The sequence below is a fragment of the Engraulis encrasicolus genome, chromosome 8 (genome assembly GCF_034702125.1).
Source record: "Engraulis encrasicolus isolate BLACKSEA-1 chromosome 8, IST_EnEncr_1.0, whole genome shotgun sequence".
Taxonomy (NCBI): Eukaryota; Metazoa; Chordata; class Actinopteri; order Clupeiformes; family Engraulidae; genus Engraulis; species Engraulis encrasicolus.
Genome location: NC_085864.1, coordinates 32,622,439 through 32,634,581, shown reverse-complemented (window position 1 = coordinate 32,634,581; position 12,143 = coordinate 32,622,439). Strand labels below are relative to the sequence as shown.

General features: G+C 44.7%; 1 protein-coding gene across 1 annotated transcript in view; it reads left to right on the top strand.

Moving 5' to 3' along the window:
- The first annotated feature begins 2,080 nt into the window (after positions 1 to 2,080).
- The window catches only part of alkbh8 (alkB homolog 8, tRNA methyltransferase), a 31,087-nt gene continuing 21,024 nt past the window's right edge, over positions 2,081 to 12,143 (top strand). Inside the window, exons 1-6 of the mRNA XM_063205502.1 lie at positions 2,081 to 2,231; positions 2,533 to 2,767; positions 3,167 to 3,295; positions 3,926 to 4,021; positions 4,127 to 4,231; positions 4,987 to 5,057. Of these exons, the coding sequence (XP_063061572.1) occupies positions 2,097 to 2,231; positions 2,533 to 2,767; positions 3,167 to 3,295; positions 3,926 to 4,021; positions 4,127 to 4,231; positions 4,987 to 5,057 (771 nt within the window). The 5' untranslated portion in view covers positions 2,081 to 2,096. The remainder of the gene's footprint in view (positions 2,232 to 2,532; positions 2,768 to 3,166; positions 3,296 to 3,925; positions 4,022 to 4,126; positions 4,232 to 4,986; positions 5,058 to 12,143) is intronic.

Here is a 12,143-nt window from a genome sequence, read left to right as displayed (position 1 = left end):
AGGGTACAGGGCCCACCGGGAAAGGCCCGCTATGCCAGATGGCCAGTCCAGCCCTGCCTGGGGGTATATATAATATCCAGTTTGGGAGAGCGGCTAGTCCACCCATTGTCCTTGGGATACAGTAGGCAGTGTGGAGTGCGATGGTGTGGTGCGGCTGTAGCCAGAGAGTTAGCCAGTCCTTGACTGCTTTGTACACATTAAGACACACAGAAACAGCTAGTTACATAAGGTGGCCAAATTTAGGTCTTGAGGTTTGAATAGTAATATTGATCTTCTCAAAACAAATGCAAATACAGTGTAGCCTAGTAAAGAGTAAAGTAGAAAAATGGCCATAACACTGGTCCATGTAAGATCACAACAACAAAACAGGATGGTGACCAGCTGCGTGGTGTAGTAGACAGCAAAATGTGCAAGCATTTGTGTGTGTGTGTGTGTGTGTGTGTGTGTGTGTGTGTGTGTGTGTGTGTGTGTGTGTGTGTGCGTGTGCGTGTTTGTGTGCGTGTGCGTGTGCGTGTGCGCATTTGTGCATTGGTGTGTGCGCGCGTTTGTGTGTGAGATTATTGTCATTATTATCTGTATGTTTACTTCAACTGCACATTGGAGACTTGTCTAACACAATCTTCTGTGTGGCCTACATAGATTTTGGACAATAGTACACTTTGACTTTGACTTTGACTTTGGTTGTCCTCCTTTCCTACTTGCTCTCAATAACCCAAAGCCTCAAAATGAAGTCCCTCTCGAGAGACGCCAGTGGGTTTGACATTATAAAATACTCTTGGGACCCTCTCCAGCCTCTGATGTGGGGTCATGTGCCTGCCATGTCGTTTTTATATACGAGGATGATAATCCAGCTTGGACATGCCCTTTGTCCAAGGCTCTATTGTAGGACTCCTATCAGAGTTCCCATGGGGTCTACAGCTCTCTGATGGACATTTGAACAAAACCTTTATTGCCTGTGGTGTAGGGGCAAGTGATAGGTGACACTGTGTGGGAGAAGGCCAATCGCGGAGCAGCACCCTATTCACAAACCATCTCAAACAGTACACAGTACACATTCAATGTGTGACGGAGGTGTTCCTGCTACTTCGTCAGCTACATCGGTTCGGCAATGGGAGTCACAGTATCGAGCGCGCTGAGCTAAAGGGCCGGTCCGATAACCCAACGCTACCGCACTATATTGAGGCTTTGGGTGGGAGGTTTACTAATGTTTCACGCCGAACTCTGCTAGTTAGCCTCCGTTACACTCTCCCTCCATAACCTCACTCCCATCCCGGGTCAACAGCACCACTATGACGGAGGTGTTCCTGCACAGTTTATCCCCCTCTGGGACGCGAACCTGCCACTTCGTCAACTACATCCGTGCGGCAATGGGAGTCACAGTACAAGCAGAGAGAGTAGAGAGATACTTAAAGAATCTCTGGTACAAGCGTGCTGAGCTAAAGGGCCGGTCCAATAGTCCAATGCTACCACACTGTATTGAGGCTTCAGGAGGGACGTTACTAACATTCCACGCCAAACTCTGCTAGTTGGTCTCCGTTACAAATGCTCTGAGCTAGGGTTGCAGACTGCAGTACATTTTTCTTCCTAATGAATAAAGCATTTTGGACCAATAAAGCATTTGGGACCAATGCTGGAGTGCTGGTTTTGTTGGGCATCAAGAACGTGTCCAAAGATTGGGAGTTGATATTGGGCTTAGAAGGTTGCTGATTCAAATCATGGAAAAAAAACCAAACTATTTTGACCTTTGACCTTTGAATCAAAATAGTCCAAAGAATCATACAGGGGAAAGCCTGGCCTGGTTCTCAATAATTATTGAATAAACACCCCCGGACCTCATCATAAGACAGGCAACGCCCCCTTTAGTATTAAACAATAATCTGGACTAATAAAATGGCAAAGCACCGATGATGTATATTATTATTATTATTATTATTATTATTATTATTATTATTACCATCTGCTTAACTGTACCATAATAGTCTGAAGGTTAAACAGTTTTATTCTACTCCGCATGGGAAAAAGGGAAAAACACGTCTGGTAGGAACTACTTACGCGCTGCCGTCTGTTGCAGAGCGGAATCATTTTCACGTTGCGCTATGGACACCACTGCAGAAAACGTGAAACCTGTCGGAAAGACCAAGGAGGAGAAGAAACTCCTTCGAAAACAAATTAAAGCTAGTCACATTCTGCTCAAGCATGAGGGAATCAACACAGTTACACAGCCAACCCAGGTAAACATGAAAAGTGAAAGGGCCAGCTTTTCCATCACCCTTTAGTCGCTCGTAGTCGCATGTTAGCTTCCTCAAACTCTGATGTTTTCTCTTGAGAAAAGTGTTTGGCTAACAATTATGACATTTCATCCGTGTATTTTACGAGCCCGGTAGTACCTCTCCCACCTTTCGAGACGTGTAGTGTACCTTCTTATCCGAATCCTGCTGTTGTCGTTTGTGTTATGATCTTAGCTCCTCAGTAGCCTGTCATCATGGATGCGTTTTGACAATACACACTGAAGTTACTCTATTTCTTTCGCAGCACCTGGTGGTGGCCAATGGAGGGCTGGGGAATGGAGTGTGTCGAGAACAACTGCTTGAGGTTCTGTCAGGAGTGGGCACCGTAGAGTCCCTGCTGATGCCCCCAAACAAACCTTATGCGTTTGTCACCTACCAGTCCTCGGACTGTGCCCAAAGGGCACACGCACTCCTCAATGGTCAGCAACTGCAGTGCCAGGGTCAGGTGGTGACCCTGTACCTAAGCTTTGTCGAGAGAGGTGAGTGTCAGCAGCAATGGGTTGTTATCCATCCACTCAGTAAAGACACCACTGTAACAGCGAGTATTGTTGAGAAACAAAATGCACCCCTTGTTGGACTGTCTCTCGCTGAGTTGTCCAGGATTCATACCAACACATTGTTAGAGTTACTGATGGTCATTTAATTTAATGATTTCTTCATACCAGTCAGCTTTTGTCCAATTTTCTAGTGACTGTGTCTTTTAGCAGACTGCGTAGCAATCACAGTGCATTCTGTTCAGTGTCCTCTTTTGTAAATTCCTTTGGATTAAAAAGTAACTTAATTTGGAATAGTCCATAGCCATTTTCTTGTAATATTTTTTACATCACCAACCTCTTTTTTAACTTGTTTCTATTTTGTTGTTTGCTGTGCACCTGTAGTGGGCTGTGAACAGAGTCAGAGTGCTGAGCTGCCCCCTGGTCTGGTGGTGCTGGAGGACTATGTCTCCCAGGAGGAGGAGGCTCGGATGCTGGAGGCTGTGGACTGGACCACACATGAGGACGAGACAGGTGGGGGAACACACAGAAAACAACAGGGGTGTAAATCAGAGCCCTTGATTCGATATCAAATTCTTAGGCCAACAATTTGATTATTTTCGATACTTAAGAATGCTCCACGATTCAATTTGATTCAATTTGATTCAATTCAAATCAATGGTTCATTAAAAAAAAAACCTACAGGCTAGGCTTATGTGTGAAATGTTAAATAAATGAACAAAAGCTGTATTATTTATTACTACATGAGCAAAAAATGGCTCACAATATGAGTACAATAATAACAAAAAATGATTAATCGATTAAAACGATTCTCTTGTGGATGAATCAATTAGTTAGATTGATAGGTGTAGGATCAATGCATGGATTCACATTGATTATTATGTACACCCTAGAAAACACACATCCATATTCTTAGAGAGAAGGATAGAGGCCCAACATAGCATTAGAAAGACAATTAAAAGGCCTTTATTTTTTGTTTATTATGGATCATGCTTTGTCCAAATCTGTAATGGGTCATCATTTAGGATATTACAGCATGCAACAGTAATACTATGTGATGAGCGTGTCCAACAAAATCATTGCTAAATACTGGGGGTCCACTTCGTACTAAAACACAGTATACTTGATGTTCATGCATTCTAGCTCACAAAGCATTGAAGCACAGAAGAGTGAAGCACTACGGGTATGAATTTCGATATGACAACAACAATGTGGACAAAGATAAGCCATTACCTACAGGTATGTTCAATCCCGACCACACAACCACTGCTCTTGTCCACACCATAAGCCATCACATTGTTTTCTCCAGGGCTGTTGAGGTGATAAACATTTTTGTCCTTTCAGGCATCCCAACAGTATGCGATCCTGTGCTGCAGCGATGCCTGAAGGATGGTCACCTCCAGGTTCTACCTGATCAGCTCACAGTCAACCAGTATGAGTCAGGCCAAGGTACGTTAGGGAGCTGGGCTGGGAATCAGCAGGTTGAAGGTTTGAATGTTGTACCAGTAGGAAGAATGTGGGATGGTCTCCTACACACTCATCCATCTCTGAAATGACTTGAAGCATGATGCATACCTAGCACCCTGTAACTACGTAACTGTGAATGGGATTAGAAGTGTCTGGCTGGGGGCGCTGTGGCTCTATGAGCTAATATACTTGTAGAGAGTTACTTGTGCACAATCCCTGGTGCTGAACAAAAAGATTACGTATTTTTTGAAAAAGGTTTTGCACACTCCTTTTGGATTTTTTTCTTCTTTAAGTTATTTTTTCTTCTTTTTATTCATTCATTCAATGGCCATTCTATGAGCTAATATGCCACCAACCCAGGTTCGATTCTGGCCAGAGGTCCTCTGCCGAGCCTTCCCCTCTCTCTTTCTCTCTCCGTCTCATTTCCTGTCAAATTCTACCACTATACTGTCCTGAATAAAGACATCAAATCCACAGGAAACATATATTTTAAAAGTATCTGTGTAAGCATACAAGTCTGGTTAAAGTAGCTGTCTTGATGCCTCTGACCATTAGGTGGCAGTATTGCCACAGCTATTGTCGTATTGGCTGCCGCAATGGGCCATCTGGGCCAACTAAATTCTGTGGGTGATACTGCTTTATATTAATGAATTTGGGGGATGCATTCATTAAAAGGGAGCTTGCCCCAAGAATTGTACTGTTGGATTGCTAATATATTTGTTTTTTTTTTTCCTCAGGAATCCCACCACACATCGACACGCACTCAGCTTTTGAAGACACCATCCTCTCCCTCAGCCTCGGTGCCAAGGTACTTATGCATTGCCTACAGTCAACAGACCGATATGTAAAACTATACAGTCCCTCCTGAATAAATGTTTTCAAACCAAAAAAGTCAACCAGCATTGCATTGTTCTGCAGTGTTGTGGACATAGGTTTCAGTCAAACACACGAGTTAACATGGAGTTGAGCTAGAGTTCAGATTTTACAAGGATTTTATTTGTCACATCATGCATAGAAATACTAAATGCAGTGAAATTTGAGTTTGAGAAATTGAGTTGATTGCCTAATCGATCTTGCCTCCAAAAAATGAAAACAGTCATTCCTTTGTGTCAATGACTTATGTTGTGCACTGACACTAGAAGTATGCATGATTCCAGTTGAAAAAAGTCAACCAGTAACACAGGGACGTCAAACTCAGGCCCAAGGGCCAAATCTGGCCCATGGAGTCGTTTTATTTGTCATTTCAAAATAAATTTTGAGCTTGGGCCGTGACTTTGTTCCAGATTTTGGAAGTGTCACTACAATAAAGCAATTAGTTAATAAATAATAGCATAAGAAATCACATAAAAAAAAAAGAATCTTCCCTCCAAAAATGAATGTATTCATTTTCTTTTGCATCTTCCCTCCAAAATTGTACTTATCCATTTCTTTGTGTGCATGACTCGATGTTGCGCAGTGTCACTCACTAGTAATAGCCATGATACCAGTGGACACTGATTAGCTACAGAGTATCTGGTGGTGTGTTGAGTCAGAGCCGATATGGAGAGACATCAGTGTTGCGCTTCAAGGGCACTTCCAGCAGTGTCACCCAATCTGGAGCTCAAGTACAGTAAACAACAGTTCAGCTCATCTACCGCTGCAGATACTAATGCTGCTTGACAGTGTGAGTGACTCTGTAGGGTAGAAACAATTTTGAAATAACAGAATGAGCCTTTGACCGGCGGTAATACATCACCTTGGCATTGCTGATGCTGAGCTCTCAACTGCCCCCCCCCACCAGTGATGTTGTGACTTAAGTAGTCTTTTCTTTAACACTTGACAGTAAGGGAAACCTTGTTTGTCTGTGACAAATGAAGTCACACTTTATTTTATTTTATTTTTTTACACTTTATTCTTGCTACATTCTCAGACTCATACAGTATCGGTAGCGTTGTGCTATTGGTCTGGACCATTAGCTCAGAGGTATCATGCTGTACCACCCATTCCCGAAATGGAGCGTTGACTGGTAGTGTATCGCAGATTCAAGCCCTGAGTGTCGAACCAGTACAGGATGACCTCAGTTACAGGTACGCTACCCTGATCCACCCCTGCCAGAGAGAGTATGAAGTGAGTGAAGGTGTCATATCAGACCTATGCAGTGTTAAAGTTATCAACACAGGCTCTATTGCCTATGAAGCACAGTGACTACAAACAGAGCCAGAACAGTAGCGCTCAGGGTTCGATCCATTGTGCCTCTGGTCCACATCTGCTAAAGAAAACGTGTGTGCAGTGAGTGCAGGCAGGGCCGCTGACAGCTTTGGCTGGGCCCGGGACAAAGCCGCCTGAAAGGGCCCCCCAACCAATACATACAATGTAATGAACCAATTATGGGCCCTCTCTCTCCCTGGGCTCGGGACAACTGTTCCCCCTTTGTCCCCCCCTATTGGCACCCCTGAGTTCAGGTGTCATGTAAGGCCTCTGTGCTCGGCCGTGGCCACGGCCATCGATCAGGGCCGCTTGTCCTTGTCCAGTGGGCGGTTAATCATGTCACTGGGCCGCGCCGGCTCCTCTCCTCTCTCTCACTGCCTTCAGAGCGCCGGCTGAGCGTGTGATTTGATCATCGCGGTGCTGAAGCAACGGATCATGGCCCAAGAGGCCGGCCGGGGTGGGTGCAGGTTGACCCCTCTGTTAGGGAAGAGAAGCTATCTCCCATTTTCTTTCTTTCTTTCTTTCTTTCTTTCTTTCTTTCTTTCTTTCTTTCTTTCTTTCTTTCTTTCTTTCTTTCTTTCTTTCTTTCTTTCTTTCTGCATTCATTGTGGACTGTGAAAGACTCTCTCTCTCTCTCTCGCTCTCTCTCTGTCTCGCTCTCTCTCTCTCGCTCTCTCTCCAATGCCAATGCTCTCGTGAAGAAGACTCTCTCTGTCTATCTCTCTCTCTCTCTCTCTCTCTCTCTCTCTCTCTCTCTCTCTCTCTCTCTCTCTCTCTCTCTCTCTCTCTCTCTCTCTCTCTCTCACACACACACACACACACACACACACACACACACACACACACACACACACACACACACACACACACACACACACACACACACACACACACACAATCATATCTGTTGTACAGACAATTGACATAATTGCTCATTTTTTCATTATTCAAATGTAATCATAGTCATGTTTTTATTGTACCTGAATGTGTTTGTTGGAATGACATTTATCTGTTGGATAACATTTGTCATCAACCTCCCGCAAACAATTAATTACTGAGAGATAGAAAATGTGTGGGTGCAATACTTTAATACGCACTCACACTCGCAAACAAACTCGCACACACACTCGCACACGCACTCGCACACACACTTGAGCACACACACGCACGCACACACGCGCACACGCACACACACACACACACACACACACACACACACACACACACACACACACACACACACACACACACACACACACACACACACACACACACACACACACTTGGCTCATCTAGTGTCCCCCCCCCCAAAAAAAAGTGGCTACAAGTAGTTGAGTAGGTTTCCATGTTGGGGTATGGCTTGACCCTCTGAAGAGGTGAACTGTTTATAGAAACATGCAGACACCTTAAAGTGGTGTGGTGTGTGGAGCTGGTGTGAGGCGCACTCGACTTATGCGTCAGAATCTCACTTTGTGAGGAAAAGCATCACACACACACACACACACACACACACACACACACACACACACACACACACACACACACACACACACACACACACACACACACACACACACACACACACACACACACACACACACACACACACTGGACCCCCTCACCCCTCCCTGCTTTCATCTTTTGGGGAAAGCGTTTTTCTCCCGACTAAGAAGCTTTTTGCTGTCTCCAAGAGGACGCTCTCTCTCGCTCCTCTCTTTGGGGGCTGCTCTCACACTAATAGCTTGCTAGCGTTTATGCGACTGCAACAGAGAGCAGAGAGAGGAACAGGCTGTCCTCTGTGTTTCCTCCAAGGAAAGGTGCGGTCAGGGCCGGTGACTGCATTCGCCAAGCCCGGGACAGTCACCTGAAAGCCTCCCCATCCAACTCAATACATGTAATGGGGACCTAATTCTATGCCCCCTCTCTCTCTGGGGCCGTAACGGTTGACCCCTTCGCCCCCACCCCCCACCCCCAGTGTTGGTTTCCCTGCTTGCAGGGGGTAGGGCAAGGACAGAGGGACCACAACCCCATTAGTAAGTTACGGGCATTCTGAGATTTAGTCCATAATTCAGACTTTAAAAAGGCTTAATGGAATAAAACTGCTCTCAAGCCTTAAAGGGACACTGTGTGAGAGTTGTTTATTTCCAGAATTCATGCTGCCCATTCACTAATGTTACCTTTTTTATGAATACTTACCAGCACCACCATCAAATTCTAAGTGTTCATTATGACTGGAAAAATTGCACTTTTCATACATGAAAAGGGGGATCTTCTCCATGGTCCGCCATTTTGAATTTCCAAAAGTAGCCATTTTTAGCTGAAAAAATGACTGTACTTGGACCATACTAGAAAATATGTGTTTATTACTTAGTAAACTTTCATGTAAAGATCAAATTTGGCAATAGGCAGCCCAGTTTCAATGAGCAGCATAGTTGCAGTACCTTTTTTGACCATTTCCTGCACAGTGTCCCTTTAAGCTCTAGCACAAAGTCTTGGGGAGCAGAGTAGAAATGTATGGTTATAGCCAAGTACACAGGCTATGAAAATGACAATATGTTCATAGCTGAAACCATGAGAGTGGCCATAGCTACATTTCCTAAGGTTAGGCCTATCCTACATCTTCGTTACCGTTCTATAAGTGAACGGGTCTCACTGAGACTCAGTCCTTTGCTGCTAAAAAACGGGAGGATAGGCTTTCCTCTTTTTCTGTTAGTCATCTAATTGTTTTTTCTTTCTTTTTGTATCTGAGGATGTCGTTGAGCTGATGACGCACACTGCTGAGAGTGAGAGTGTGAGAGATGAAGAGTCTCGACAGAAGTGGAAACTGTGTGGAAACTGCTGTGACATATAATTGAAACGCAGACGTGTTTGTGTGTGTGACAGTGTGTGTTCATGTGTGCGCAGCCTACATGTTTTTTTTGTGTATGGGTGCTTAGGGTTGTGTGTACGTATTTGTTTCGTGTGTGCGTGTGCGTGTGCGCACGTGCGTGTGCGTGTGCGTGCGTGTGTGTGTGTGTGTGTGTCTGTGTGTGTCTGTTGCTCTGTCAGTCTCTTCCCAGATGTGTCTTGGGGGGACGTGAAGGGATGGGGAGGGGAGAGGGGGGGGGTGGCAGACAGATCCCATTAAGAACAGCTTGTCCCCTGTCATCAGCCCTGATCAATGAAACGAAGAGCGGAGGAGGAGGAGAGAGCGAGAGGTGGTGAGGGCAGATGAGGAGATGGGAAGAAGCTGACGGGAAGACAGCGACGGATTGGAGGGCATTCAGAAGAGAGAAAAGATGGAGAGAGAGAGGGAGAGAGAAAAGATGGCCTGCTGAGAGAGAGAGAGGGAGAGAGGGAGAGGGAGAGGGAGAGGGAGAAAGAGTGTGAGAGAGGGGCTATAAAATTAGAATCAGACAGGCAGAAGCAAATTGAAATGACTTTGGTGGAAATGATTTAAACTTGTATTTACATGTATCAGCAGTCATGCAAGTGCACAAACAGACGTAGACACAAACACACACACAGACACACACACACACACCAAGGTTCTATTAAGTGCCAAGGTTCTATTAACAGTGTTAAATTGTCAGCAAGTTTTAATTTTGTTTTCGTGGTCATATTATGTCTAATGGTTGCACTTTGTCAGTCTTTCACATTTTTCTTAAAGGTGCACTGTACAATATTTTAGCAGTTTCTTTCCAGAATCCATCCTGCCTATTCACAAATGTTACCCTTTTCATGAACACTTGCCACCATCAAATCTTAGTATTCATTATGACTGGAAAAATTTCACTTTTCATTCATGAAAAGGTGGATCTTCTCCTGGTTCGCCATTTTGACGTTTTTAGCTGCAAAAGTTAATGTACTTTGGTCATACTAGTAAATAGCAGTTGCATCAGTGTTGTTTCCTGGAGTCACTGGGTGTTTTCTGGTCTCACAACAGACACCCTTTCCCAGGCAATCGACCGAGGCTGATCAAACCCCGACCCGACCTGTGTCCAAGTGGCATTCTACCCCTCCCACCTCTCTCCCCTCTTCAGCCAGACCCACCTGGACGCTTTCTCCGCACACTCTGCATTGTTTTGTTGCTGGCTCTCTTTCGATTAGCTCCTGTTATGCCTAGTTGTGTGCCATAGTCCTTGCTCAGGGAGTAGGGGTGTAAATAATACCGTGTAAATATAATCGAAATGTATCAATGCATCGATCCTACTTCCAAGATTTAATCGAATCGCATCGTATCATGGAGCATTCTTAAGTATCGAAAATAATCGAATCCCTGCTCGAAGAAATTGATACCGTATCGTATGGTCATGCAGGCTGTGATGTACACCCCTATCAGGGAGTGTGCCCTGCATGCTGTCATTGTAGGCTACATAACACCATTGGCCACTGCTCATTAACCCTTATAAGAACGGCATAAATCAGAGTTGTCTTGAGTTGTTGAAATTGCGTCAGTCTCGGGGCATGCGTCACGTATAGTTATAGGCTACACCACTGCGGGTCATTAGGCTCCTAGCGAAGCTGATGAAAGTATAATGAGCCCGGGCCCCAGTCAGAGTGATGAGATGGGGGGGCCTTGCGTTGTGCGTCTGTTGCTCTGTTGGGGAAATGTTGTTACCGCCTCACATTTCCATTTTTTTTTCTTGACTGTAGTGTTGCTCTTTTGTAGTGCAGGCCATCTGTCAAGATGTGGTAGAGAGCTGTGTGTGTAGAGAGGTTGTGTGTGTGTGTGTGTGTGTGTGTGTGTGTGTGTGTGTGTGTGTGTGTGTCTGCGTGTGTGTGTGTGTGTGTGTGTGTGTGTGTGCGTGTGCTTGTGTTTGTGTTTGTTTGTGTTCTCAGGACACATGGGCATTGATGTTTGTTAATGCGGCCTTATGGCAGTGGGGGGCACAGGGAGAAAGAGGAAGGAGAAAATGACTGAAACTTCTCCTGCATGCATAACAAGGTTTCATTATATCTGCTAAAAAAGAGCCAAAAGAGCCTAAGAAAGTGAAATAAAGTCAAGCGAGAGTATGTGTGCTTGTGAGTGGGTTTGTGTTAGTAAATCGAGTGTTTAAACGTTTGTTCTGGCCAAGCCATGGTAGTCAAGATGCTCGCCGCTTTCCCCTCACCTCTCATTTCCTACTAATTGATTCAGGTGTATCCCCTCATCTTATCTTCTTTCTTCCCTAGTGGTTGGCCAGGCACCTTTGGGTGCGCCGCCCTTTAAATTCTACCCCTTTCCCCTCAACCGTACGCTGCTTTATTTTTGCTACCCACCTCCTCCCCTGCTCCACCTTGTCGTGTATGACATTGCATGTTGTTCTTGTCATGTCGCCTGGTTCTGTTCAATATTTATCTCTCCCTGTTCGGCTGGGACGAGAATTCCCTAACTGCTGCTGCCCCCTGACCCTCTGTTTTTTTATTGTGCTCATGGAAATATCATCATACTTTTCATATTGGGCCATCCACCTTTTCTTTTGTGTGTACAGTACATAGTAGGGCTGTAACGATACACTCAACTCACGATTCGGTTTCTATCGATTCATGATCTACGGTTCGATACACCCCACAATTTTTACATTTGCCAACATTATAAGCTTTCTGAATGAAAACTATGATAGTTTATAGGTAGAATAGGTTACAAGAGGCTACTAATATATATTTTTGTAAGTTTCTATATAATAATAATGATGCTTGGAAGCACAATCACTTCATATCATGTGGTTGTTTTTGGGACTGATTG